Source organism: Brassica napus, unplaced genomic scaffold (assembly GCF_020379485.1).
Source record: "Brassica napus cultivar Da-Ae unplaced genomic scaffold, Da-Ae ScsIHWf_2660;HRSCAF=3417, whole genome shotgun sequence".
In the NCBI taxonomy this organism is placed as follows: domain Eukaryota; kingdom Viridiplantae; phylum Streptophyta; class Magnoliopsida; order Brassicales; family Brassicaceae; genus Brassica; species Brassica napus.
The window spans coordinates 49,757-71,371 of NW_026015953.1; the positions used below are offsets into that span (position 1 = coordinate 49,757).

A 21,615-nucleotide genomic window follows, 5' to 3' on the forward strand; every position below is an offset into this window, starting at 1 on the left:
GTAAACTATATAATACATGTATAAAATTTAACTTATCTTAAACTTTTTAATATACAGTAATTTATTATTTAAAGTTAATAAACATTAAAAAATTACTAAAAAAGTCTAGCGATTTGAATTACGGATCATGATTATAAATAAATTAAATAGAAAATTGTTTTCATATATTTTGTTTCATGCATTTAAAAATTTAGTTTAGTAATCAAACGCAAATTCAATAAGACAAATATATAATAAGCAACATATATATGTGATGATTTTAATTTACAGCATGATAACTATAAAATTATTATATTTGGCATAATTATAAAAATATTTAAATATGTGAGTAACATTAAAAATATATAATAATTATATAAAATAAATATCTATATATATAAATGTGAAAATATATACCCGCACGGTTGTGCGGGTGGAAATCTAGTATCCACTTAAAATTTTCACCAATGGAGAACTAAACATTTCCACAAGTAAAATATAATCCATTGAAACAATACAAAACAAAACCATACCAACATATAGAGATTCAAAATCAAAATCAACACCTATTATTCATTTCCGAATTAGGAGATTACATTTCGAATTCTTCCAATAAATTGATGTTTAAAACCAATTCACAACGATGTTGATTTCAGATTAATCAGCTGAATCCTCACATTATCTTCATGTTCATTCATGATCTCCACGTTAGGTATTTAGAAACATGGCTTGATATTTGTTTTTGTCAAAGAAAATGAGAGAAACACTAGAACATGAACCAATAACGTGTAATATATCAGAGACTATTCGTGTCGGCTGCACTTCGCGAAGTAGGTCATACGTGCTTCATTATTAAAACTCTCTCAAAATTTTAATTACTCGTAATTATAAATAAATAATGACGTGGCACTATACACTACAACACTTCTCCTTCTTCTCTTCTCTTCTCTTCTCTCCTCCTCACATCTCTTTATTATTCTCTCTCTTTCAGAAAAAACTAATGAGAGAAAATTAATCAGACAGCATAATCCTTGAAGGGTTTGGTGAGTAGCTGTGGTGGATCCGACGGAGATGGCAAAGACCGAATTTTTCGATTCCGATCCGACGGTAATTGCAAAGACGAAGGAGCTCAAGCGTGAGATAAAGAAACTGCTTCGGACCATCGAGGAAGACGATGATTTAAGCGTTCAGACAATCAATCAGTTACAGGAGACACTGTCTGATTTCAAACGAGCGACCATAAAGAAGATGGCGAAATCTTCTTCTCTGGAGATGCTAGAAACAGTGTCTTGTCCTGAAGAGTTTCGTTGTCCTCTGTCTAACGAGCTCATGCGTGATCCCGTCGTTTTGGCTTCTGGTCAGGTCAGTGACGTCACATTCATCAAAATCTAGTGTCTTTTGATGAAATTAATCAAAAAAGAATTTAACCTTTGAAGATTATTTTCATTTATAAATTTTTACATTTTCTGTGTGTTTTTTTCCTTCTAAAATTGAATTGAAATTTTATATAAAATATCCCTAGAAATTGAATTATAAATGAAAATTGAATTGAAATTTTACATTTTTATGTGTGTTTTTTTTTTGCAGACATATGATAAGTTATTTATCCAAAAATGGTTGAGCTCAGGGAACAGAACATGTCCCAAGACTCAGCAAGTTCTGTCTCACACAGGTTTAACTCCAAATCTATTAATCAATGATATGATCTCAAAATGGTGCAAGAAGGTTGGGGTAGAGACGATGAATCAATATCAGTCCAACACTAAATCAAACCGTGAGGTTTTGAACTCCTTGCTCTGCAAGGTCTCCTCTTCGAACCTTCAAGATCAAAAATCAGCTGCGAAGGAGTTAAGACTTTTAACTAGGAAAGGCACCGTGTTCCGAGCTTTCTTCGGTGAATCTTCAGATCAAATCACCCGCTTGGTGAATCCGTTATTACATGGGTGCAAAGATGAGAATCTTCAAGAAGATGTGATCACAACCTTGTTAAACATATCCATACACGATGACAACAACAAGAAGCTCGTCTGCGAAAACCCTAACGTGATCCCTCTCCTGATCGATGCATTGAAGCGCGGAACTGTCGCCACAAGAAGCAATGCAGCTGCAGCTATCTTCACTCTCTCTGCCCTCGATTCGAACAAATCACTCATAGGCAAATCCGGAGTCCTGAAACCGCTTATCGATCTTTTAGAAGAAGGGAATCCATTAGCTATCAAAGACGCAGCGGCAGCGATCTTCACTCTCTGCATTGCTCATGAGAACAGGATCAGAGCGGTTAAAGACGGAGCCGTTAGGGTGTTAGGGGAGAAAATATCTGATGGGTTGTATGTGGACGAGCTTTTAGCTATATTAGCGATGCTTGTTACTCACTGGAAGGCAGTGGAGGAGCTCGGTGACCTCGGTGGGGTTTCTTGGTTGCTGAAGATAACTAGAGAGAGTGAATGCAAGAGGAACAAAGAGAACGCGATTGTGATACTGCATACAGTATGTTTCAGTGATAGGACGAAGTGGAAGGAGATCAAGGAAGAGGAGAGTAGTTATGGAACGATAACAAAGCTTGCGCGTGAAGGAACCTCTAGGGCACAGAGGAAAGCAAATGGGATCTTGGATAGGTTGAGAAAAGCTATGAATCTCACTCACACTGCCTAGAATCCACGGTTTTACGTATTAGGTTGGTTGTAAGTAGAAATCTGTGTGAATAGTTTTTTTTTTGCGTTTGATGTTTTCTTTTTTTATTTCTTGGGAGTCAATAAAAGCAATGTTGGCTTTATTCAGTGGTGAATGTCTTGGTCAACAAGTAACTATGTAGCTTTCGGCTGTTTATTTTTATTGTATGAATACAATAGTATTAAAAAACATAGAATGGTTGTCATGTCGTGTTCTTCACATCACACGGCACTACGAAACAAATCAATCTTATTCCACTCTCTCTGGAAAAAAAGAGTTTATAACAGAGTCACGAGCTTTCATTATTTTGTGATGTGATTCCTCTATGTCTTCTTCATTACAAAACAAAGTGATTTTAAAATTATTTTTAAATAGGTACATTTCATTGTAATTACTAAATATAGGTACTATGTACTATTAAAATTTAATGTAATAATAATATTCTGAATTATACAAGTAATATAAAATTATTTGAATTTGAAGATATATGTGAAATGATGTAAAGGTTTTTAATATTTCCATACATGGCAAGAAATGCATGCAAGTAATTATGATAAAATCACATGTATTTCGAAATTGCCTTTACTCGTGATTTGTAATAAGTACGGATGGATGGATCGATAGAGAAAGCTGGAAGAAATGGAATATTTAATGGAGAGGGTGGAGAATATATAGATTCGTCCTTAAACCACACTCTTTGGTGCTTCCTCACCCGACTTTCACAGAACAAGCTATGTAAAGAAAGAATTTGATTCTTCCAACTTTTTATTCAGAAGGAGTAATGTTTACAAAACATATACATATTTTATTCTAAAGACAATGGTGGGTTTATCCTTTACGTGTCCCCACCAGTGGAATCATATATACAAAAGTAAATAGTTGAGTACCCTTGATATCCGCCTTATTATTAGGCAAGAATTGAGTGATATTTGAATGTGTCAATCCCACCATTTTATTAACTTTCCTAATAAGAATGTAATCAGTATTTCCTTTTCTTGATAAACCAGAAAAAAGTCTAGAACTAAAAACCATTTGGGGCCCGCGACCAAATCAGATTAAATCAAACTCTTGATTTCTTTGAATCGCGACCAAATCATATTAAATCATTATTTACATTTAATCAAACTCTTGATTTCTTTGAATTAATTAATAAACTTAATCACATTTTTCTGCCACATCTCAACTAGGAGATTGTAGAGCAACTACATTATGATTCTGGTTTGGACTTTCCTCCATGTCTAAACAAAGTCTTTGTTTGTTTGTGTGTGTTGTCCGACCAGTAAAATCAGCTTGTTTTCTGAATCATGGATGCCTCCGATCATGATTATAACTAAAATAGACATCAACCTGATGATTAGAACATGCACGCTAGTAAAAAGTATTACTTAACAAGAGAGATTTGGAGGCATTATATGTTTTTTGAACAAACATATGTTTGTTCTAAGTCTTGGAATTAATATAACAAAAGAGAAAAGAAGAGCCTTCGAACAAATTATATATGTTTCATGCTCGTCTTCTAGGCTTCTCAACAACATCCAATTATCTCTTTCTTCTTCTTTGTTGATACATTGTGAGCAATCTCTGCAAAATAAGTCTTACCGAGTTACCGGTCCTGGTTTACTCAAGACTAGAAGTTACTTGAGAAAAAGGCTGATAATGGCAAACTTGATGCTAGTTGTGGATTTTAAACAACAGTCGAACAGTGTTTATACCACTAAATCTAAAGGAGCCTTCGAAAAAAATGGCCAAAAAAGGTTTATAATGATGAAAGTTGGAAGCCCATGTTTCTATTGCTTCCCCGTAAGGCTGGGCCTGCAGTTCCAACATCGTTGTGATGCAAACAAGAACTTTCTTCTAATAACAAAAGCAAGAGTCATCATTTAAAGGAGAAAAGAATGTGAATGGTTAAAACCCATATTAAGGACTAAAAAACGTGTGCAACTATTTTGTAACCCATTTTTCAACCAATTTTCTTCTCATTTCTTAGGATGCTTCCTTTATCTTACGTCTTTACTTTTGTTCTCGTCGCATCTGCATGAGATTTGTGAATAATTAGGTATTTGACTGAGATATGACAAAATCATATTGGTATAATTTATTTTCGCAATGCAAAATTTAATAAAACTGGGAAACTGAACACATAAATTTGTTACTTGTTATACAGCAGTGTATCACCCTATATTCTTGCTCAAAACTAGAAGAATACACACAGTTTTTGGATCATATGATTCAGAGAAGATTGTTTTTTTACTATAAGTTGAAGTAGACGTTGTAGACCGCGATACTCAGTTCAATACATCTTTACCTTTGAATGAATTACATGATTCAATAAGATGAAACTATACGTAGTATTATATTATAAAGCTATATGGTATAATATTTTTTTGTAAATCAAATAATATACTATAAATAGGAGGAAGATACTATACTTTCCCATTGACCACGTGAACTATATGTAGAAATATATATGGGTTGTATTATAGACGTCATGTGTGCAACAATGCTTATGTGAGCACTAAGCAAACTTTCTTTTTATGAAAACTATGAAGAAATTTTTAAGATATTATTTTTGAAAAAATGTTAATTCATAAATGGTTTCAAAAATGAATTTTGACTGTATAATAAAATTATAATGACAATATTAACACTAAATTATGTGGGAGGCCACTTGTAGTCAGTCAACTTCCAAAAGAACACGCACTCTCTCCGCATGCTCTGCCCAAATTCTTCCTTCCCCAAATTCACATCGTGAACGTGACTTTCTTATCTACTGGTCAACTCAAAACAACTTGACACGTGGCATCATCCTAACGGCCTTGTCACTTTATTACCGTCTTTAGTCTTTACTCTCACTGTCCTTATAAAACAAACGTGTTACATGTCAAAGTGTCTCATCAACCATGGCTTCTCGTTCTTCTCTTCTTCTCATCCTAACCGCTGCTTCCTTCGTCTCTATCATCTCACCGGCGACTTCACAAACATGCTCAACGCAGAACGTCCTCTCCGCCGAGAAAACTCCGTTCCAGACATGCCTAGACCTCCCCGAACTCGAATCATACCTCCACTACACTTACAACGCCACCAACTCGTCTCTCTCCGTCGCCTTCGTCGCAACACCATCTCGCTCCGACGGGTGGATCGCTTGGGCTATCAACCCCACGGCGACCACGATGAGCGGCTCTCAGGCGTTCCTCGCCTACGGATCCGGAGCCGGCGCGCCTCCCGTCGTGAAGACGTACAACATCACTGGCCACAATCTCACCGAAGGGAGACTTGCCTTCGACTTTTGGAACCTACGCGCCGAAGCTTTGAACGGCGGTAGGATCGCGATTTTCACGACGGTGAAGGTTCCGGCGGGAGCTGGGAGTGTGAATCAGGTGTGGCAGATCGGCGGGAATGTGACTAACGGTCGTGTTGGAGTGCACCCGTTCAGTCCGCCGAATTTGAACGCTAGAGCGGTGCTGAATTTAACCGGCACGAGTACTACTGGTGGTGGCTCAAAAACTCCGGGGAACGCGGGGTGGATGGTGAAAAACGTAAATTTAGGGGTCAATTTTGGAATTTTAGTTTTGTTGGGGACTATAATTATTTTCTGAAATTTTTTTCTAGTAATAATGCAAGCCACCATATAATGTACTGTTTACCTTTTTAGACTTAGAGGCATTTACTTCTTTTTCACCTATCGCATTGTTCTTAGTTATTTATTAGACGGTGTTATGGACCACTACGGCACTGCTACTAGTCTACTAGTATCATCTTACCTGTTTATGCAACCGTACTTAGTAATGGAATGTTTTTGTAGATTCACTCAGATAGATACTTCTGTAAGATCTTTTCTTTTTTGTCATCCGACAACTCTACAAAATATGGGCCTAAAGCCCAACAGCTATAACAGCTTACACGGCCCAATATTTATAAGAAATTAAACACTAGGTGCATATGCCCCTGCCCTTTGATGTCTCAAGATATCTCTCTGCTACTCAGCTTGTCCCTCGCGTCTTTCAAACTCAAGAAGAAGCTTGCTTTCATGCATCTTCACTCTCCTAGCTTTCTAAATAAATAAATATTTGGGTTTCATATAACCCGCCAACTTGAGTGGTTTAACATTTGAAACCAAAGATACAAAAAAAAAAAAAAAAAAAAAAAGATACAATTGAGTTTGAGGGGGGTGGGGGTGGCGGAATATTAATTTAAACCATTTAATGAAAGTAATGTTTTAGATGTCAATGTAATAATATGCTCAAGTATCTTTCAGGAACTTGCTAGAGACGGACTGTTGTCGAAAGACTCGGAACTAGCCAAAGGCCGTCCCTAGAGGCTAACAGGCCAATTCATCCTCAATGTCAGCAGCAGCCGTCGGTGCTTCGTTTGGAACCTGTCATGGCCTTGTCTTAGTAGTTGTAATGAGTGCAGGTTCCGCTTTACAAAAGTCCTGATTGTACCAACCAACCATTATATATGTACATATAGTTCCATTAGAGTTGGACTTCAAATTTATAATTTCACCACTTCTCTGATTCAGTGAGGCCATTTGCTCTAACCACTCGACAGAACACAGTGCATAGTATAGCCGTCAAAAGTCAACACAAAACAGACTGCAAGTCTCTTATAAGTTCGAACTGATAAATATAACCTTAATAATGTTTTTTTCTCTGATAGAAACAAACAAGAACATGAAAAGAAGATTGTTTTTAAATCATCGGGAGCAACAAGAAGAGCTCTGTGCGCCATCACCGTTGTTAACAAGACTGACACGGTTAACAGAAAGCTGAGCCTTGTAAGCATCGGAGTTGAGAAGTTTGCGGCTAACATTACTGAAAATCTCTCTGATGACAATCTCAAAGGCCTTGTCAACGTTCGTAGCGTCAAGAGCAGATGTCTCCATGAAGAACAACCCTTCTTCCTCCGCGAGAGCTTTCCCTTCTTCCACACTCACAGCTCTGATATCCTCCAAATCACACTTGTTCCCAACTAGCATTTGTGCCACTGCTGTGTCACAATGAGCTTACAGTAACCAAAAAAAAAAAAGTCTTAGGGTTTCACAAACTTGGTCCAAACACACATAGAACAGAAACACATTGTAGTCTCAAAGATTCATCACAAAACCAAACAACATTTTTCATAGGGTTCTAAAAATCGGTCTAGGCGGCAAATCGAATCTAAAACAAACTATTTTAATTTAATAATTTTTTTAAAAATCGGTATAAACATTCAAAACATAGATTAGATGCCCGCCTAATCAATAATTTCCTATAAAGCGTCTAATTACCAAACACACATATAACAGAAACACATTGTAGTCTCAAAGATTCATCACAAAACCAAACAACATTTTTCCTAGCGTTCTAAAAATCGGTCTAGGGGGCAAATCAAATCTAAAACAAACGATTCTAATTTAATAATTTTTTTAAAAAAATCGGTATAAACATTCAGAAAATAGATTAGATGCCCGCCTAATCAATAATTTCCTATAAAGCGTCTAATTACCAAACACACATAGAACAGAAACACATTGTAGTCTCAAAGATTCATCACAAAACACAAACAACATTTTTCCTAGGATTCTAAAAATCGGTCTAGGCGGCAAATCTGATCTAAAAGACTATTTTTCTTTAATAATTTTTTTAAAAAATTGGTATAAACGTTCAAAAAAATAGATTTAGATGTTCGCCTAATCAATAATTTCCTATAAAGCGCCAAATTACCAATTAGCAACTTCTAAAACACAATCATTATGTTCTAGTTCTAGAGAGAGAGAGAGAGAGAGGGATTGTACTGTTGAGTTCTTGAAGCCATCGTTTAACACTCTCGAAAGTGGAGCTTCTGGTGATGTCGTAGACAATGAGAGCACCAAAAGCACCTCTGTAATAAGCAGAAGTGACGGCTCTAAACCTCTCCTGACCAGCAGTGTCCCAGATCTGAGCTTTCACTTCTTTCCCTTCGATCTCCACCAGCTGCGTCTGGAACTCCACTCCGATGGTCGCCTTGGAGTTGGTGTCGAACTCGTCTCGAGAGAATCGAGACAGGAGGTTCGATTTTCCGACCGCGGAGTCGCCGATTAGGACAATCTTGAAGAGGTACTCTTCTCCTTGATTGTCTTCCTTACCCATCTTCTTGAAGTTCTTTGGAAGTGATTGTGGATTGTGGAGAGAATTTACACAGCTTGGGAAGCTTTGATAAGTGGTAAAGTGGTGACAGACACGCTGCGTGATTGGCGGGGCTTCAAGTCAATAAATCCCTTTGGTTATCATTAATTACGTTTTAAGATGCTATCTAATTGTAATTAATGGTCAAAGTTATTTTTAAGGTAACTCTTTTACTCTTTTCGGACAAATCACCAGTTCCAAATGTTTTTTGTTTGGTCTTAAACATTAAATGAGGATAATTAATTTTTGTATCTTAGTGGATTTGTAAATCTTAACTAAATCTAATGTTATTTGTTTTTTGATAAACAAATAATAACATCCTCAAGACTCTTTTAAGTTTTGGAGTCTTAACCATTAGCATTGGTAAATATTAAGGTGTAAGTATGTTATTAATTACTTCTTACACGTGATAGTTATGGATGAGTATAGGATTAATTCGATTCATAACTGCTTGCTTTAATTCGATCTTAAGAAATTACACAGACGATGAACTATGTGAAGGCATTTGACATTGAATTGGGCTTACGAGAATTAGGCCCAAAAACGAATTGGTTGTAATAATTGGTACTTATTAATAATTGCTAGGCCCAAATGGCCCAATAGGTACCCTTACATATATATATATTTGTCTAAAGATTTGAGTTCAGTGACGACCTGTGCCTCGAGGCGGAGATGGCCGCGACTACAACAAATCTTAGGCTCTTCTCTCCTGTATACCTTGCTCTTTCGTCAACTGTAAACCGTAGACGTCTCCATGGCATCAACAAGAGGTCACAAACTCGTATCTTCTTTCCCGCTAAACCCTTCCCTTCTCTATCTATCAAAATCGCTGCATCATCATCCCCTTCGCGGCCTACCTGTACCCCGCTAACTCCTCTCTATCCCACGACTCGGCCATCCACACTCACCTGGTCGACTCGGTCATCTACCGAGTTGACTCGGTCTCTGGCCACTCTGGCGGCATTAGCAATCGCTCTAGCCAGAGCCTTAGCTTGTAAACTCTCTCTCGCAGCTCACACATCGGCATTACGATTATCTCTCCAAACCGGCGGGACTGTCTTCTTGGCGTCGCTCCGGGAACGGCCGCCGGGGTATTTGATCACGCCGCAGACGGTGGTAGCGGTGGTGATGAAGAAGTGGGTAGATATATACAGTGATGTATTGATGCTTAGGTTGTTGCTGACTTGGTTCCCTAATCTCCCTTGGGAGAGACAGCCTTTGTCAGCCATTAGAGATATGTGTGATCCTTACTTGAGTCTCTTCAGAAACATCGTTCCTCCTATCTTCGGCGAGGATCTCAGTCCGATGCTTGCTTTGGCTGTTCTTGGTACACTCGGATCAATTCTTGACGTAAGCACGTGATAAAAGGAGAATCCTTTGATCAGTAAGAAGAACACCATCGGTTTCTTGCTGGTCAAGTTTTTGAAAAGTTTTTGTTTTGAAACATCTATGAATGGGAAAGTATGCATTTTTTTTATTTGTTTCTAGGAAAACAGAAAATTTGATACTAGTTGTTTGAGACTAATTAAAAACTGTTATTTTCTAGCAAACCTATTACCAGTGTTGTGCAAAGCATTTTAGGGTCCTAAAGCAAATTTTAAAAATAAATTTATTTTTAATTATATTAAAAACAAATTTTTTTTAAAAAATATATCATTTCATCAAATATCCAAGTTTAAAATTATAAAAGAATAAGTTTATTAAGTAAATATGATATAATTATATCAAGGAAGCAAATAGTTGAATTCATAAGGTAAATTAATCGAAGTCTCGTGAAATTCTTTTTTTCAAAATAAATCTAAATTACTAAACTAATAATTATTTTAAATTTTAGAACTCCTAAATAAAGTTACATTAATCGGGGTCCGAGACGAATGTCCTTTTCAATATAGTGTGTAGACATGCCTCTGCCTATTACAAAAGTTTGATAACAAAAGATAGAAATTTAGTTACACCGAAGGGATAATGCGGTCAACGACAAGGATAGATGGTCGCTTGGCAAGAACGCATACACATGGTTGACCGAGCGTCTAAGGGCCTGACTGGTTCAAACGCAGCGGTTGCGGTTGCGATTGCGGGCGTTTGCGGATGCGGGTGGTTGCGGTTTCTAGCGGTTTTAAGAGATTTGTACGACTGGTTCTGCGGTTAGAAATTGGTGCGTTTGCGGGATACTTATGACTGGTTAACTACTAGATACAGCAGCGGTTAAATAATAAATTAACAATATTTACATTTTATATAATTATAAAAATATCAAAAATCATAATATTATAATAAATATATAAATTATATTTTCAAAGTTATAGTTTAAAATTTTTAAAATTATAGAAAATATTTTTATTTTAAAATTTTGTAATATTAATTAAAATATCATAGATATATTTTAGTATTTCTATAATTTTATTTTTAAAAATTTATTGAATATTTTTATTTTTGTATTTATATGGTTTTTTTTTTTTTTTTTTTTTTAAAATTATCATTCCGCAACCGCCCGCAACCGCAAACGCTAGCTGGAACCAGCTTTTGAATTTAAGAGGTTCGGAGCGGTTTGAAGCGATTTATAGCGGTTTGTATGATTGTTTCGAAACGCTGTCAACCGCTACCAACCGCAAAAGCTGCGTTTGCGGGTGGTAGCGGGGAAACCAATCAAGCTCTTAATGGCAGTGCAACATAGCTAGTTCGGAGACAATGTGCTAAACGGCACCACTGATGGTCTTAGTGGTAGTCCATATATATAACCTGTACATATAGTAGTAGGATAGTGCGAGGAGAATGGTCGCATTAAGTAACCTAATGGAGTTGGGATAGATAGATCATGAAACTTGGGGTTTATTGTTTTAGGCTTTTTCTTTTTTGAAACTAGTTTTCATTTTCGATGCAATTATTTATATTTTAAGTAACTTGCATATTCAGAACAAGAAATTTACCTCTTATTTCACTCAACTTATCTCTAATTTATTTAGTTTATATCTTTAATTTGAGGAGGAAATGTGTTATACATAAGAGATGGGTTTGGAGAAAATATATACTTCAGCCTTGTAAGTGTGTACGTATGACTAATTTAATTATTTACATGCATACATAATGGGTTGTCCAAATTCTACAAAATAGATCGTATACTCTAGTCTCTATGTCCATTCAAATCATGGATATTAATCATTATCTTACACTAATGATCTCTCTGAATTACCTACGTTGTCAGCATAGCGTAGAAGCTTTGTTGCTTTGTAATGTCACCATTAATTGGGTATTTGGTGATTTCATATTTTATAGCATGTGCTTTACATACCAAAGCACAAAACAGAGCAAACGACAAAAAAAAGAACATTCATCACCTTATTAAAAACTGATCCATTCTTTTACCATCTCTCAAAAAACAAGTAGATATTGTTCTTTTTATCTTACTTTTCTCAGTTCAGTCCCTCACAATATGAGAATCCAATCCCTAGACTGAGGAGGAATACAATGAACCTTGAGTTTTTTTTTTAATGACTTGAGACCAAAAAGGTTTAAAATCTTCAAGAATTGATGAGAGCATCTGTCTATCTTTCTTGTATAATATTATAACAACATTCCTTTCAAACTCCGGCTAAATAACATCTCTCCCGAGAGTTTGATCTACTTGATACAATGGAAATACAGATGACTGAACCTGCAAAAGAACATTGAATACAATCTGATTAGTAAATATGATCACTCCAAAAACTTTCAGAAACCATCTTTCCTAGTTTCAATGTTTTCTGATGTCATGTTTCTAACAGTTCCTCTGCTGATCAAATTAAAAACTTTAAATCAATTTGATACATTCTTTGTGGCAAGCCTGAAACTTGTGAGTCTACAACAAGGCACATTATGACATCAAAAACTATGCACACATACGTTCCAGTTATCTTCATTTTTGTAGATATTATTTTGAAAAAAAAATTCAACAAGTTTACATTGTTCAAATAATACTTCTCCTATTTTCAACATATATTTTGCCTATTGCTAAAACTAATCAATAAACTTCAAAAAGTACTCAGTTCTACAAATTAATCCACGTGAGATGCATATATGCTCATGATTGCTTACCTTGTTTTCACCACGAACAGCTACACAATCCCTAGGCGTCTCGAACAAAGACAACGAGTATTGCTTGCGAACTACGCCAACGTCAAAAACAATGAGACCGGAGCTAGGTTCTTCGACTCGTATCCCTTTAACCGGAAACCAAAGGAACAGATCTTGCGCCAAGATTCCCGACAAGTCCCTGATCTCACCGTAACCTATCGTCCCCGTAATATTCTCGTCATAATGCAGCTCCGTCTCGTATTTAGCATCGCACGACTGATTCAAATAAACCAAGAACCGTCCCGTTTCGCCGTTGAATATAAAATCTTTCACGCCTTTAGGAAATATCCCCAACGGCAGTCCGTTCTCCTGGAGGATCTCATATATAGTCTCATCGTCCGAGAATACTACGGCAGGGATGGTGACAACGAAACAAAGAAGAAGAACAACACGAATCATCATTGCTTCTCTAGTCCCCTACGCGTTTTCTTCTTATTATCAGGAGATTTATTTCCTAAACCAAGAATGTTTTTATTGGCAAGAAGAAGAAGACGACGACATGTTTTGTTGACAGCTTGAAACAGAGTGGATTGCTTATTTTTGGTCAAATTATTGATGGCGGAATGCTTCTATTTATCAATATAGCAACCAATGAGTGAGAGCCACGTGGGTTTTGTCCCACCAATGAAATGTCGTTAAATGTAGGTGTTTTTGAGTTTTTCGTTAAAAGTTTGTGTTCTTATTAGCCATCTAAGGTATGATTGGAAATAGGTGGACCGTACCACATGGCATCATATATAGACAGACATGGATGAGGAAGTATATTGCATGACAAGTTGACTCAAAGCCGACAAAAATGTACGACCACATGGGTCTCCCACATTGACCAGATCAATCTGACTCGACCAAATCTGTAAAGAAATATCTTTGTAAGAACCTGAGGATTCTTTTAGTTACAACCATCACATTAACATAGTTTTGATTGTGTCTTAAAAGGCGAGGCTCATAACTCATAGCTTGTTTTGACTAGTAATTATTTGCATGACATATTCTATTCAATAAGTTTGACTTTTAAAGTTCAAGACTTCAAGTAGTATGGATCCTTATCTATGTACATATCACTAATATATTCTCAATATTTCATAATCTAGATTATATTACATGGTCATCCAAGTCATGGATCTGAATCACCATCTTAAACTAAACATCTCACCATCCGGAGTTGATGGCCTAGTGGCATTATCAGTTGTGTGACTGTGTTCTAAACCATGCAATGAGTGCTCAAAAGTGGTCTTCTTAACCTCTTTGTCTAGAAAAACAACCATAAAAACCTAAACAACCCAGTGTCTCACCAGCTTAAATTTAATCACCATTTAAGTATTTAACTAATAATCCCTCCAACCTCTGAATCCTCTAAGAAGGCTATAAAATATGTCCTAATTGGACTGATTTTGCGTTACTGTTTCATTGAGATGCGGAATATATTTGGGCAGTGACTTCTTCCGAAGCTAAGCTGGAGACAGACTTCGACTTCATGGTCAGGGGAGGGTTAGAGACAAAGTATTATGTATTAATTGATTGGACTGTAAAACTCTTTTTAACAAAAATAAAGCAACCAGATATTTTATGAATGGGAAATGATTGTCAATTTCCGGTAAAACTTTTTTGGATATATATAGGATAAAATCTGTTTAGACAGAGACACAAAAGAATACAAAGAACATGCCTTTTTCAAAATAAAATAAAATACAAAGAACATTCAACACATCAGATCACTGTTATCATCAAGTTATCAACCGAATATTGACCATTCCTTCAACATATTGTCCAAACAAAACAAATATATAAACGAGGAGGTGATCAAATTAGTTAAGACTTTTATTAGTTTAGGTTTGGATGGCCAAGAGGCAAGGGTTGAGGCGATCGACAGAGATGCGGCAATCCGAAAGTAATAGTGTACTTATTAGGTTTGTGTCTTAAAAGCCTCATTACACATGCGACCATTAGATGCTTTTATGTAACGACTTTATGGTGTTTTTTATTTCACTCTAAAAGTTCTTAAAAGTGACTAGTTTATGTAACAAATATATATACCGTATGATCTTTTTGTAGAGATGTCAGAATCTATCACGATAAGAGACTATTATGATATGAATAAAACTATTTTCGCTTTTGCTTTCTCCTTATGCCAATTCACTTACAGTGACATTAGAGTTACCTCTGTAGAAAGAATGCAATATGGTATAAATGAAAAAAAAATTAAGTGGCATAGTCAAAGTTATTCGAAATATTGTTTTACTTGTGCAAGCCATTTAATTTCATGGTTTGACTAAAAAATCATTTATATTAATAATTTTAAACCATAAGATCTAAATTTCTTTTTTTTTTTTGATGAAATTTGAAATTTATTGATCAAAATATGAACTCATTTACAAAAGAATTAAAGAATCATAAAAAATGTCTTAGTTCTTGTCATTACGTGACTATAATCGACTCTAAACTCTCACTACGTCAAACCACCTTCTCGACTCTAAACTCTCACTACGTGACTATAATCGACTCGACTCTAAAGATCTAAATTTCAAATCTTTGGAAACTTAGATTACTATCAAGTATCAACTATAAAAAATTAATTGAGAGAAAGCTTACAAAATATTTAAGCATGGTACAGTCATACATCGATTTTCATAAGATGGCTGAAAATTATACAGTTATATGTAAATTTTCATAAAACATGTATAATTATGGGTTAACATTTGTGTATGTAATGTTCTCATGATTTGTGATAGTGTACTAATCTACGTCTACAACTTCTTTAAAGTTTTGAACTTTTTGTAATTGTGGTAAAGAACTTGCTTGTTTAAAAGATTCGATGATTCAAGTATGAAAATGTTGTTTTATTGATTTCATATTCGCTGATTCTTGTTCCAAAAGATAGGTTCTTTATCAGGCTTAGAGATTATGGTGTTGTATCTAATGGTTTGTAAGGAGTTTGGAAAATTCAAGGAGGTTAGTGAACACATTGTATCGAATTGTGGTTACATGCTGTTGAGTTTTAGTGTCTCTATAGCTCAGTTTGGCCAAGAAGTTTAGGTATAGTAAGTATAGATTATGAGAAGAGAGCATATAAAATGTTGTGCTTCGTCAGAACAGGAAGAATATTCTTTTTACAAACCATATAATCAACCTTCTCTGTTTCAGTATACTTTGGGTTACAAGGCCAGACCTTAACTATTGTAAACGCCATTTCTCTCTTTTTAAAACCAAAAGGGTTCAAGTGGCTTTTTATATGTTTGAAATAGCGTGGTGTTCAAATTAACCATTGTATTATATAAGCTCAGTTACAATAAATAACATATTATATGGATCATACAAAAACTTTAAAATATTGAACAAGCACTGATAAATACTTTGAATAAAATTATGTTTCTATAACTTTCCTAACCATAAATTTGTGAGTTTTTTAAAGATTCAACCTGAAATGCCTATACTAACGGAAAACTGTTTGGAGATGTGTACATTCCGTGTGTATCTATATATAGACTTATTCTTACAGAACCAAAAAAAAACTATTATTAGACAAGTTCAACAGAAAACTGGTGCAGATCACGATCACAGTTGTAACGAATTTACTAAAACTGGCAACCACTCCTTTTCTTTAAGAACCACTCCTTCTTCCCTTCTCTTGTCCTATTCTCTATCAACTCATCTTGTAACTTTTGTTCTCGTTCATTTATCTCTTCAAAGCTTATAAACTAATAATTAATTCAGTTAAGATGGATCAAGCAGAGCTTTGCCGGATATTCCAAATGTTCGACAAGAACGGCGACGGCAAAATCACCAAACAAGAGCTGAATGATTCATTGAAGAATCTTGGAATCTACATCCCAGAGCAAGAGCTGGTGCAGATGATTGAGAAGATTGATCTCAACGGTGATGGGTACGTGGACAGCGAGGAGTTCGGAGGGCTGTTCGAGACGATCATGGAGGAGAGAGACGAGGAGGAGGACATGAGAGAGGCTTTCAATGTGTTTGATCAAAACCGAGACGGGTTCATCACGGTGGAAGAGCTGAGATCCGTGTTGGCTTCCTTGGGGCTCAAGCAAGGAAGGACGCTTGATGAATGCAAGAGGATGATTGGCAAAGTTGATGTTGATGGAGATGGGATGGTGGATTTCAAGGAGTTTAAGAAGATGATGAAAGCTGGTGGATTTGCCGCCTTGTGATCAAAACTTGTAAAAGAAGCCCATTTTAGGGTTAGGGTTTGTGACCCAAAATCATTGTTTTATTCTTCGGAATGATTAGGGCAAAACCTTGAAGAGAATTAATAAATGGATTTGCAAAGATAACGAAACTTTGTGAGCTAATTCGTTTGATTCTTCATCACAAAATATTGTTGATGAACTTGCTTTGATGGGTCTCTGAAACATAACCATGGATCTGATTCTTTTATAATTTGTAATATTTGGTTGTGAATTGTGATGCACTTCGCTTGTTAATTACCAGTTTTAAGCTTTATACGATAAAGATCATGCCATGCAGAATTTGAAATTTCTTTTGACTATTTTTCTAAACTGACGTCTGCTCTTTAGCATCAAAGCCCGTCTAGCTCAGTTGGTAGAGCGCAAGGCTCTTAACCTTGTGGTCGTGGGTTCGAGCCCCACGGTGGGCGTATTTATTTTTCATTTTTGTGATTTTTGAAGCTTAGATAGACAAGTACTTGACAGCCATTCCCCTCCTCCGTAATGTAATGGATTGAGAATTAATTACGCGACCAAGTCAGTAGATTAAGCTCTGACATTTCTGACCGTTTCTGTCAGATTTGTTGCCGTCGAAAAGTTTTGACCAAATTATATTTCCGTTGGAAATCTATCAAATTTTCTGGCCAAAAAAATTTCGATCAGAATCTCCTTAAAAAAAAAACCTTTTTCTTGTAGCTAGTGATAAACAGAACCGGTTCAGTGTACTGCATGTTACCAACAGGTTTGTGATGAAAGATGGAAACACATTAGTTTCCGGGTTGGAGCAGGAAGAAAGTTCAGAGAAGGCTTGCTTGCCCATTGAGGCATTGGGGCTCACAGTAGCTCCTGAAATACTTTTAGACGCGTTAAAGAAAATGGGTATAGCCGGGTTCATAGAATACAGCACAGGTGGGAATGGATGAGAAGACAAGAGTATGATCAATATAACAAATCCTAGCAGTGGCCTGATAGAGACCTGAGAGACGGGTACTGAACTGATATTATAACAGACGATGACAATGTAGCTATCAGATCATCCAGAAAATTAATGGAATTATTGATGGAACTTAGAGCAACTTAAATTCACCAGATCTTTCAGAGCACAAAATTTGAAGCCTCATTCATTCAAAAAGTTTCATAAACCAAATCATAGAAAGTGACTTATTATTATATGGAACATAAAGTCTAAGCGCTTTATGACTGAAGAACGTACAAATAGATCTTCCTTGGTTTTCCTGTTACGTGAAGTATGTTCATTGGCTATAAACACTTTCCTCGATTTCTTCGGGATTTTGCATTGGTTACATAAATAATGTAAAGTACTAAAGAAGTGAAAGGATCATGTAAAATACTACTAAAGAAGTCATAGTTGCTAGTTGTTTTCTTAATAATTGCTTTCTCCTCTCCTCTGGTGTAGCTGTGATACTGAAAGACTATATAAATATGAGTGAGGGTTAAAGGTCAACACAATCTTCTTTGTAACACCTATGTTACATGGAAACGGAAACGGGTACGCAGAAGCGTATGGAAACGCATAATCAAAATTTTTAAAAAAATTAGGAAGCGGGTACGTATTAAAAACATATATATATACATATATAATATTTTAAAAAAAAAAATCTAAAACTAAAAATTATATGGTTTAAATTTAAAATAAAACATTTATTCATTTACAATAATTTTGAAATGATTTCATATTAAAACTGTGAAAATACACATAAATTAAATTTAAAAGTAAATTATTATATTAATTACTTTTAATACTTTATAATTAACTGACATAATATATTTGAATATATGATTTATCTATAATAAAAAACCTCAATGCATAAAGATAATTTATAGTATTAATTTTAATATTTGTATATTTATATTCTCTCATTCAATACTATTAAAATTTGGATTTTATATATATTAAAAACTATAATTTTATATTTTTATTGATATAAGACATTGTGTTTTTTAAAGAACGAAAGCGTGATTCCAAAACGGAATCGTAAGCTTCCAACGTGTTTTTAAAGAGAATATTTTAGAAGCGTTTTGGAAGCGAGATTCCGTAAGCATCCACAAGGTTCCGATGCATCCGTGCAACGTAGTTACAACACTGAGTACGTAAATAATGTGTATGCATCAGTTACAAATTTATTTTTTTGTTAAAAATTACAACAAAGTGCACTGAAACAATTTTACTCTATACTTATCTGGTTAGGATTTTGCTTCTTTTTTTGGATGGTTGTTTCTGCGTCTTGCCAACATAGAACCAACCGACGCATGCACCTACAGGAAAAAAGGCAGCTGTAGAAATGCTGGCTGCGATAATAGCCATGGAGTAGAAATCTGGAACTGGACCATCGAGATCATTGTGGGACACTGAGAACTGTTGGAGTCGTGGACTTGAGCCTAACCCGGATGGGAAGTGACCGGTGAACCAGTTATGATCAAGCAAAAGCGTTTTTAAGTAGTACATATTTGACAGACTAGCAGGGATATTACTAGCAAAGTTATTGTGAGAGAGGTCTAGAGTAACAAGATATGGAATAAATGAGAAAAATTCTGATGGGATAATGCCATATAGGTTGTTTCCAGTGAGATTTAGACTCTCCATGGAAGTACATAACGTAACACCACTAGGAAACTCTCCCTTTAGACCATATCCCCCAAGATTGATGCTTAGCACCCTATTCTGTTCACTACCCCAGCATTCCACGCCAAAGAATTTGCAGATATAACCTTCACTGTAGTTTCCAAATATCCAATTAGAAAGATGTGCTTTGGGGTCCTGGAGTTGGGATTTTAAGCTTTTCAGGCAGTTTATGTCGGTCTCAAATGAATAGTTCAAGCTAGAGACCAGTAACACCCAGAGACAGCTCCGGAAGAAAATGGCACAAACTAGCTTAGCAACCATCATAAACCTGAAAGTAAAGCATACATGTAAGATGATAAATTTAGTAGTACACAAATAAAGAATACATTCGTAACACCTAAAGATGGCGAGTAAGAATCTAGCAATCACAAACCATCATGGCCTAACTTCGAAATGACGAATGATGAGAAAAGAAGACTCACTTGATGAAATTACGATAGCATTTACCAGGAACAAGACAGGGTGAGTTTTGTTTCTTTTTCTTTTGTTGATCACCTCTCCTTGATAACAAGAAGAAGAAGAAGAAGAAGAAGCAAAGCACATGGCTCGTGGGTATAAGAAAATGATTCTTAAAGAACAAGTTGTATAAGAAAATGTAGATGAATAACATAGAAGAAGACATTGACCAAAACCAAAGATTTGAATCAAAGAGAACAAAAATTATATAATGAAATCTGTTTACTATTAAATTCAGCTAGCTTGATCACTGCGTCAACAGCATTATTTATAGGCTTATAGCTCTTCAACTTCCTTTCTTCCTTTTCACTCGGTACCATTCATGTTCATATGGTTATATAACCAGAATGGAGACTGTATGCACTAGGATGAAGCATCAATTTGTACAAAACTGCATTTGATTCTGTCAAGTTTTGACCAATGTGTTGGTCTGTCCGAAGATGAACTGAAAGAAAATATGAATTCTAGAATATAATTTAATGTCGTAATAAATAATCAAAATATTTTTACCAGTCAACATTGTTGCGTCAAATCCAGTTAAAGAAGAGAATCAAATATTATATGAATACCAACGTAGCTGCCTTTTTAACCTTACGAAAATATTGATTTTTCGGTAAATACTCTATATACTGAATCTTATGATCTTTAGTGTTGTTTTAAAATTTCTACACATTCTACATTTATATTAATGTATATTAAACAATATTTTATGGTACAAGGACATCGTTTTAATTTTTTTATATTAATTTAGTAAAACTTCGTAATACTCCATAAATTGGTGGACTAACCACTATAAAATCGTTATTTTCTAGAGAAATGGAGACAAAAAAAATTCAAAACCCCTTTACATTCATAATATATTAGTGAATGATGCAACTATGCATTAAAACATTATTTTCATATTTTTGAAATTTTCTCAAAAGCTATGTGTTAACCCCTACGAAAATATTGATTTTTTTCGGTAAATGCTCTATATACTGAAGCATATGATCTTTAGTGTTGTTTTAAAATTTATAAACACATTCTACATTTGTATTAACGTATATTGAACTCTCTTTCATGGTACATGGGCATCATTTTAATTTTTTGTCAATTAATTTAGTAAAACTTCATAGTACTCCCTAAATTGATGGACTAACCACTATAAAATTACTATTTTCTAAAGAATCATAGACAAAAAAAGTTCTAAACCACTTTGACCTTCATCATATATTAGCGAAGGAAGCAACTACGCATTAAAACAGAATTTTCATATTTTTGAATTTTTCTCAAAATCTTTGTGCTAATAACCTCTACGAAAATATTGAATTTTTTTGGTAAATGCTCAATATACTGAAGCCTATGATCTTTACTGTTGTTTTAAAATTTCTAAACACATTCTACATTTGTATTAATGTATATTAAACTCTCTTTCATGGTACATGGGCAT

General features: G+C 35.2%; 7 protein-coding genes and 1 non-coding gene across 8 annotated transcripts; 5 read left to right on the forward strand and 3 right to left on the reverse strand.

Annotated features, from left to right (window-relative positions):
* Window positions 1-897: 897 nt before the first annotated feature.
* LOC125601811 (U-box domain-containing protein 9-like) lies at window positions 898-2,840 on the forward strand. Its single transcript, XM_048773808.1, has 2 exons — window positions 898-1,341; window positions 1,567-2,840. The coding sequence occupies exons 1-2, from the start codon at window positions 1,051-1,053 to the stop codon at window positions 2,629-2,631; spliced, it is 1,356 nt and encodes a 451-aa protein (XP_048629765.1). The 5' UTR covers window positions 898-1,050; the 3' UTR covers window positions 2,632-2,840.
* Window positions 2,841-5,527: 2,687 nt separating this feature from the next.
* Window positions 5,528-6,460, forward strand: LOC125601812 (auxin-induced in root cultures protein 12-like). The gene has a single exon (XM_048773809.1). It carries the CDS (start codon window positions 5,550-5,552, stop codon window positions 6,243-6,245), a length of 696 nt encoding a protein of 231 aa, XP_048629766.1. The 5' UTR covers window positions 5,528-5,549; the 3' UTR covers window positions 6,246-6,460.
* A 733-nt stretch (window positions 6,461-7,193) lies between these two features.
* On the reverse strand, window positions 7,194-8,975 carry LOC125601813 (ras-related protein RABA5b). The gene is made up of 2 exons (XM_048773811.1): window positions 8,426-8,975; window positions 7,194-7,653 (listed from the first exon to the last, which is right to left on the reverse strand). The coding sequence occupies exons 1-2, from the start codon at window positions 8,757-8,759 to the stop codon at window positions 7,346-7,348; spliced, it is 642 nt and encodes a 213-aa protein (XP_048629768.1). The 5' UTR covers window positions 8,760-8,975; the 3' UTR covers window positions 7,194-7,345.
* A 164-nt stretch (window positions 8,976-9,139) lies between these two features.
* On the forward strand, window positions 9,140-10,375 carry LOC106453559 (ylmG homolog protein 1-1, chloroplastic-like). Its single transcript, XM_048773810.1, has one exon. It carries the CDS (start codon window positions 9,468-9,470, stop codon window positions 10,155-10,157), a length of 690 nt encoding a protein of 229 aa, XP_048629767.1. The 5' UTR covers window positions 9,140-9,467; the 3' UTR covers window positions 10,158-10,375.
* Window positions 10,376-12,106: 1,731 nt separating this feature from the next.
* On the reverse strand, window positions 12,107-13,461 carry LOC106454801. Its single transcript, XM_013896900.3, has 2 exons — window positions 12,867-13,461; window positions 12,107-12,447 (listed from the first exon to the last, which is right to left on the reverse strand). Exons 1-2 carry the CDS (start codon window positions 13,305-13,307, stop codon window positions 12,385-12,387), a joined length of 504 nt encoding a protein of 167 aa, XP_013752354.2. The 5' UTR covers window positions 13,308-13,461; the 3' UTR covers window positions 12,107-12,384.
* Window positions 13,462-16,035: 2,574 nt separating this feature from the next.
* Window positions 16,036-17,212, forward strand: LOC111211685 (calmodulin-like protein 3). The gene has a single exon (XM_022712950.2). It carries the CDS (start codon window positions 16,622-16,624, stop codon window positions 17,069-17,071), a length of 450 nt encoding a protein of 149 aa, XP_022568671.1. The 5' UTR covers window positions 16,036-16,621; the 3' UTR covers window positions 17,072-17,212.
* Window positions 17,213-17,444: 232 nt separating this feature from the next.
* Window positions 17,445-17,517, forward strand: TRNAK-CUU. Its single transcript has one exon. It is a non-coding gene; the product is annotated as a tRNA-Lys (tRNA).
* Window positions 17,518-19,283: 1,766 nt separating this feature from the next.
* LOC106453558 (probably inactive leucine-rich repeat receptor-like protein kinase At5g48380) lies at window positions 19,284-19,991 on the reverse strand. The gene has a single exon (XM_013895796.1). It carries the CDS (start codon window positions 19,989-19,991, stop codon window positions 19,284-19,286), a length of 708 nt encoding a protein of 235 aa, XP_013751250.1.
* Between the last annotated feature and the right edge of the window lie 1,624 nt (window positions 19,992-21,615).